Source organism: Pristiophorus japonicus, chromosome 7 (assembly GCF_044704955.1).
Source record: "Pristiophorus japonicus isolate sPriJap1 chromosome 7, sPriJap1.hap1, whole genome shotgun sequence".
Lineage (NCBI taxonomy): Eukaryota > Metazoa > Chordata > Chondrichthyes > Pristiophoridae > Pristiophorus > Pristiophorus japonicus.
The window spans coordinates 229068908-229076594 of record NC_091983.1 but is presented as its reverse complement, the minus strand read 5'-3'; the positions used below and the strand labels follow the sequence as shown (position 1 = coordinate 229076594).

General features: G+C 49.5%; 1 protein-coding gene across 1 annotated transcript in view; it reads left to right on the top strand.

Annotated features, from left to right (window-relative positions):
* The first annotated feature begins 414 nt into the window (after window positions 1-414).
* The window catches only part of LOC139266949 (netrin-G1-like), a 30291-nt gene continuing 23018 nt past the window's right edge, over window positions 415-7687 (top strand). The window contains exons 1-2 of the mRNA XM_070884587.1: window positions 415-626; window positions 3358-4205. Of these exons, the coding sequence (XP_070740688.1) occupies window positions 3963-4205 (243 nt within the window). The 5' untranslated portion in view covers window positions 415-626; window positions 3358-3962. The remainder of the gene's footprint in view (window positions 627-3357; window positions 4206-7687) is intronic.

The window sequence follows — 7687 nt, the reverse complement described above, 5'->3', positions numbered from 1 at the left end:
CTCTCCCTCTCCCTCCCTCTTTCCCCCCTCCCTCTCCCTCCCTCTTTCCCCCCTCCCTCTCCCTCCCTCTTTCCCCCCCTCTCCCTCTCTCTACCTCCCTCTGTTTCCCCCTCCCTCTCCCTCTCCCCTTCTCTCTCTTTCCCTCCCCTTGAGTGCGGATTCTGTGCTAAACTCCTCTGGTCCATTGAGGAGGCTCCTGGACTTGTTGCTGAGCAATGCGGAGCTGGCTCCGGGACCTCGCCGCGCCCGAAGCTCGCTGATCTCCCCCAGAGTGAGTCAGACTCTGTCCCGGGATCTCCCGGGATCGCCTTGCTGTTTCCAGCAGCGATTGGCGGCTTGGCGCGGGGATCAGACTGGTTCCTGTGTGGATTGTATCGGAGGGCTGGAGAATTGGAGAGGACGATTCTGTGTGCATTCTCGAGCAGCAATCTTCCATTGGATAAGAGTGTATTGTAGCTGAGGATTGCAGGCATTGTACAGGAGAGCTGTGCATTGTATCGGAGCGCTGCAGCAATCTGTACAATGAAGGAACGCATTGTATAACAACTTGCATTTATATAGCGCCTCAACCCAGTAAAATATCTCAAGGCGCTTCACAGGAGCGTAAATCAGCGTGACTGGAGACGGTGAGTGTGTGTTGGGGTTGTGACTGGAGATGGTGAGTGTGTGTTGGGGGTGTGACTGGAGATGGTGAGCGTGTGTTGGGGTTTGAGCAGGAGGAGTGACGTCAGGCCCAGAAGGTGACTGTGGATTGTGATGCTTGAGCTGAAGTGGAACAGCATTACGGGGGAGGAAGTGAGACATTCAGAGACTATTCCTGCTCGCGGTGGAGCAGTTTGTAAAAGCTCATTGAATTCATTGTAGAAAAAAGATTATAAATATCCCCGTTACTAGTCTGTATATCAGTCACAGCCCAGAGTAACACCTTGTGTCATAAAACAGGCCGTGGGAGGGTCACCAAACACAGAATCTGTCAGTGTTTAAAGGGGCAACTTTTTAAAGTGTAAGAACATAACATAAGAATTAGGAACAGGAGTAGGCCATCTAGCCCCTCGAGCCTGCTCCGCCATTCAACAAGATCATGGCTGATCTGGCCGTGGACTCAGCTCCACTTACCCGCCTGCTCCCCGTAACCCTTAATTCCCTTATTGGTTAAAAATCTATCTATCTGTGACTTGAATACATTCAATGAGCTAGCCTCAACTGCTTCCTTGGGCAGAGAATTCCTCAGATTCACAACCCTCTGGGAGAAGATGTTCCTTCTCAACTCGGTTTTAAATTGGCTCCCCCGTATTTTGAGGCTGTGCCCCCTAGTTCTAGTCTCCCCGACCAGTGGAAACAACCTCTCTGCCTCTATCTTGTCTATCCCTTTCATTATTTTAAATGTTTCTATAAGATCACCCCTCATCCTTCTGAACTCCAACAAGTAAAGACCCAGTCTACTCAATCTATCATCAGAAGGTAACCTCATCTCCGGAATCAGCCTAGTGAATTGTCTCTGTACCCCCTCCAAAGCTAGTATATCCTTCCTTAAGTAAGGTGACCAAAACTGCACGCAGTACTCTAGGTGCGGCCTCACCAATACCCTATACAGTTGCAGAAGGACCTCCCTGCTTTTGTGCTCCATCCTTCTCGCAATGAAGGCCAACATTCCATTTGCTTTCCTGATTACCTGCTGCACCTGCAAACTAACTTTTTGGGATTCATGCACAAGGACCCCCAGGTCCCTCTGCACCGCAGCATGTTGTCATTTCTCCCCATTCAAATAATATTCCCTTATACTGTTTTTTTTCCCAAGGTGGATGACCTCACACTTTCCGACATTGTATTCCATCTGCCAAACCTTAGCCCATTTGCTTAACCTATCTAAATCTCTTTGCAGCCTCTCTGTGTCCTCTACACAACCCACTTTCCCACTAATCTTAGTGCCATCTGCAAATTTTGTTACACTACACTCTGTCCCCTCTTCCAGGTCATCTATGTATATTTTAAACAGTTGTGGTCCCAACACCGATCCCTGTGGCACACCACTAACCACCGATTTCCAACCCGAAAAGGACCCATTTATCCCGACTCTCTGCTTTCTGTTAGCCAGCCAATTCTCTATCCATGCTAATAGATTTCCTCTGACTCCGCGTACCTTTATCTTCTGCAGTAATCTTTTGTGTGGCACCTTATCGAATGCCTTTTGAAAATCTAAATACACCACATCCATCGGTACACCTCTATCCACCATGCTCGTTATATCCTCAAAGAATTCTAGTAAATTAGTTAAACATGATTTCCCCTTCATGAATCCATGCTGCGTCTGCTTGATTGCACTAAGAAGTAGAATAATTTTGCTTTTCCAGTGAGAGCTCTGAGATTGAGGTGCGATAATGGAGGAAGGAGAATAGATTTTGCTGAAGGAGCTGACTCAATCCCACTCCAGAGACTCGAGCCCAGCATCCAGGTTGACACTCCCAGTGCAGTACTGAGAGAGCGCTGCACTATCGAAGGGGCAGTACTGAGGGAGTGCTGCACTGTCGGAGGGGCAGTACTGAGAGAGCGCTGCACAATCGAAGGGGCAGTACTGAGGGAGTGCTGCACTGTTGGAGGGGCAGTACTGAGGGAGCGCTGCAATGTCGGAGGGGCAGTACAGAGGGAGTGCACCACTGTTGGAGGGGCAGTACTGAGGGAGTGCACCACTGTTGGAGGGGCAGTACTGAGGGAGTGCTGCACTGTCGGAGGGGCTGTACTGAGGGAGTGCTGCACTGTCGGAGGGGCAGTACTGAGGGAGTGCTGCACTGTCGGAGGGGCAGTACTGAGGGAGTGCACCACTGTTGGAGGGGCAGTACTGAGGGAGTGCTGCAGTATCGGAGGGGCAGTACTGAAGGACTGAAGCAATGTCACAGAGGCAGTACTGAGAGAGTGCTGAACCCTTGGAGGGGCAGTACTGAGGGAGTGTTGCACTTTCGGAGGGACAGTACTGAGGGAATGCTGCACTTTCTGAGGGCAGTCTTGAGGGAGCACTGCACTGTCGAACAAGGCGGTAAATCGAGGCCCCGTCTGCCCTCTCAGCTTCACATCAAAGATCCCCTGGCTTTATTTCAAAGAAGAACAGGGGAGTTCTCCCCAGTATCCTGAGCAATATTTATCCCTCAACCAACATCACTAAAATAGGATAATTGTTCATTTGTCTCATTTGGTATATTAACAAAAGTGATTTAGCCACCTCCTATTGGCTGCGGTGATTCCCAACTGGTGATTATTTCTGTGTAACGCTGCAGCTAATGGGAGGCGATGTTGGAGGGTGGGCTCGAAGATCAGGAGCAGCACCTGTTCCGAAATGCATTGATTTTATTTCTCTCCTCACAGGGAACTGATGGGAGAAGGAAGAGATGATCGATGGGAAACAGACTCTGGTCAGGAGACAATCATCACATTGGGTCCCAATACTGACTGATCAGCCTATCAGAGCATCTGTCTGATACAGCGGGCAGCTGGGGGGAAAACAGTTGGGATCCCAACACCTGGAACATCTGTACCAACACTGGGAAAACAGCTGTAATCCCAACACCCAGAACATCTGTACCAGCACTGGGAAAACAGCTGGAATCCCAACACATGGAACATCTGTACCGACACTGGGAAACAGCTGGGATCCCAACACCTGGAACATTTGTACAACACTGGGAAAACAGTTGGAATCCTGACACCTGGAACATCTGCATCAACACCGGGAAAATAGCTGAAAGCTCAACACCTAAAAGATCTTCACCAACACTGGGAAAACAGCTGGAATCCCGATACCTGGAACACCGGCACCAACACTGGGAAAACATCCGCAATCCCAACACCTGTAACATTTGCACGCACCGAGATCGCCCCTCTGTGAGCACGTCCAGTCGGAGCGGGGACTCACTGAATCATCCACAGACGGACCGAGATGGCCCCTCTCTGAGCGTGGTCCAGTCGGAGCAATGCGTCTGTCCGGTTTGTTGCCCCTTCAGGCCCTTTGGGCAGCCCTGTCTCTCGCCGCGCAGCACTTCCCGTCCTGGGGTCACTACGACCTGTGTAAGGCCCAGCTTCACTGGGACCAGGCCATGAGTTGGGATTACATGGCCTGCCAGCCCGAGGTCACCCTGCTCACCAGGTCACTGAAGGTCAGCTTGGATCCCTCCGACAGTACGTGTGGAGAGACCCCCGAGATGTACTGCACGCTGGTGAGTAGAAGCCTTTCTGAGACAGCCTCTGTTGTGTGTCGCGCTGTGAATGGACGCTCACTGAACGGCCTTTATCAAAGTGAATTCCATCCAAACTCCTACATTTGCTTCATTAACAGAGGCATCGAGTGCAAAAGCAAGGGAGTCATGGTGAACCTTTATATATCATTGGTTAGGCCCCAGCTGGAGTATTGTGTCCAATTCTGGGCACCACACTTTAGGAAGGATGACAAGGCCTTGGAGAGGGTGCAGAGGAGATTTACTGGAATGTTTCCAGGGATGAGGGACTTCAGTTATGTGAAGAGACTGGAGAAGCTGGGATTGTTCTCCTCAGAGCAGAGAAGGTTAAGGGGAGATTTGATGAGGTGTTTAAAATCATGAAGGGTTTTGAAAGAGTAAATAAGGAGACACTGTTTCATGTGGCAGGAGAGCCAGTAACCAGAGGACACAGATTTCAGATAATTGGCAAAAAAGCCAAGGGGGGAGATGAGGAGAATGTTTTAATGCAGCGAGTTTTTATGATCAGGAATGTGCTGCCTGAAAGGGAGGTGGAAGGAGATTCAAGAATAACATTCAAAAGGGAATTGGATAAATACTGGGAAAGGAGAAATGTACAGGGCTATGGGGAAGGAGTAGGAGAGTGGGACTAACTGGACAGCTCTGAGCCAGTGGCAGAGACAGACGATATCACGGAGGTGAAAGTAGGCGGGCTTGGTGAAGGAGGAGATATGGGGATGGAATAACAATCTGATAAGTTGCATTTCGTGGAACTGTGAGGAGATGTAAAACTGCTGGGCTGAACAGGAAAGGTCAGGACACGAAAACCACAAAACTCGCTGCTTCCCAGTGACTCACCATAAGGGGTGGCAGTGTTTGTAAAATTAGACACGTAATAGATGTGAGGAGGGAGTTCGAATGTTTATAAACACTCCCTGGAGCTCCTGACCCCTGTGTCTGACCCCTGCCCAATATCCCCAGTGGGGAATATGTCCCATTTTGTCTGAGCCCTGCCCAATATCCCCAGTGGGGAATATGTCCCATTGTGTCTGAGCCCTGCCCAATATCCCCAGTGTGGAATATGTCCCATTGTGTCTGAGCCCTGCCCAATATCTCCAGTGTGGAATATGTCCCATTGTGTCTGAGCCCTGCCCAATATCCCCAGTGAGGAATATGTCCTTGAGATGTAAATTCAAGCCTGTTTCTAAATATTAATGATGCTCTTGTTGAGTGAATCATCTCCTCAGGATAATTGGTTCCTACATCATTGTTCGAGGGGAAACGCCTGGTTTAATAATCAGCCGTACGTTTCAGCAATAATTGAAAATGTATAATTTATTGCAGAACATGCAGTTCATCAGAGGGCATTATTCTCCAGCTCAATTAGTAATCTGTTGTAAAAATATTACGAGTCTTTGAGGTAAATCTTCCATCTGTCCCATATCCCACTGTGGGAGCTGTGTGTGAAACAGGGCCCGGACCCAGTGAGACCACACTAGATGTTACTGTCTCAGTTTCACACCTCAGGACGTCCCAAAGTGCTTCACAGACAATGAAGGACTTTTTGAAATCGCAATCATTTTTCTTTCACCGATAAAAACGCGGCTGAATTTATCGGCCGTTATCTCATAGTTTGCATTTTTTAATATGTAACAGTTTTTGACAGGTGTACTCGCTCCTTCTTTCCCGATGTGTCCCGACTCCTGAACTTGTGTTCCCTGATTGTGTGTTGACTGTGAGTGAGACGGAAAGACTCCAGGGTGAGAATGTATTCAGACTGTGGCTGTAACCTTGGTGCAAAGACACGAATTCCTGGTCATAAACTGCTGTGATCGAATGTACCGGGGCACGGTGGTGCAGGGCTTCTGTGATTGGACCAGTAATCCACAGAACCGCACTTCCAATCCCTCCATGGGCTTTGAGACTGGGCAGAGGGAGATACTGCCGGTCCTGCTGGGAGACTCAGTCCCAGGCACATCCTTCAGTTTTTTATTTGTTCCTGGGATGTGGGCGTCGCTGGCAAGGCCGGCATTTATTGCCCATCCCTAATTGCCCTTGCGAAGGTGGTGATGAGCCATCTTCTTGAACCGCTGCAGTCCGTGTGGTGAAGGTACTCCCACAGTGCTGTTAGGAAGGGAGTTCAGGATTTTGACCCAGTGACAATGAAGGAACATTGAATATATTTCCCAATCAGGATGCGGTGTAACTTGGAGGGGAACGTGGAGGTGGTGGTGTTCCCATGGAGGCCATGGGTTTGTGAGGTGCTGCCGAAGAAGACTTGGTGAGTTGCTGCAGTGCATCTTGTAGATGGTAAACACTGAAGCCACGGTACGCCGGTGGTGGAGGGAGTGAATGTTTAAGGTGGTGGATGGGCTGCTTTGTCCGGGATGGTGTGAAGCTTCTTGCGTATTGTTGGAGCTGCAGTCATCCAGGCAATTGGAGAGTATTCCATCACCCACCTGACTTGTGCCTTGTAGGTGGTGGAAAGGCTTTGGGGAGTCAGGAGGTGAGACAGTCGCCGCAGAATACTCACCTCTGACCTGCTCTTGTACCACAGTATTTATGTGGCTGGTCCAGTTAAGTTTCTGGTCAATGGCGATCCCCAGGATGCTGATAGTGGGGGATCCGACAATGGTAACGCCGTTGAATGTCATGGAGAGGTAGTTGGACTCTGGCTTGTTGGAGATGATTATTGCCTTCCACTTGTGGACCATTGTAGGGGCGAGATGGGACATGGGGCACAGGGACACAGTGTGACCGGGGGTGAGGGGAGAGAGAGATGGGACACGGGACACAGTGACACAGTGTGAACAGGGGTGAGGGGAGAGAGAGATGGGACATGGGGCACAGGGACACAGTGTGACCGGGGGTGAGGGGAGTAAGAAATGGGACACGGGGCACAGTGACACAGTGTGACCAGGGGTGAGGGGGTGAGGGACTGTGTTATGAGGTTAGCTCGAACAGTCGAATTAAAGGGAGAATCGTCACCACTTCTGTAGAAACACAGTCTGTGCCTTGCTCGGGTAAAATTCTGACAGCTAATTATTTCTGAATCCGATCACCAATTCTGGAAATCCCAGCGAGTGGTGACAGCTGGTGAATGTTAACGTGGAGTTTCTGGGTAATTTCTGTAAGCTGAGTTTGAACTGATTGTAAACTGGTGCCTGGAGATTGTGTCTGATCAATGTGATTTTAGTGCCCAAAAAAAAAAAAAAAAAAAAGAAAAACACAAAAAAAACCCACAAAAAAGAAAAAAAAGGGCCTTGTAAATGTCTGGTGTGTCATCCAGGTCGGGTGGCATGGTTTAATGTTTTATGTTTTTCAGATAAACTCCAAAAAGAGTTTCCTCTCGGGATTGTTAACATCTGTATCCGTTCCCCTGCCAGCTGTTCACACAATCTCACAGCACAGCAGGATGCTATTGGCCCATCGTGCCTGTGCCGGCTCTTTGAGAGAGCGATCCAATTAGTCCCACTCCCTGCTCT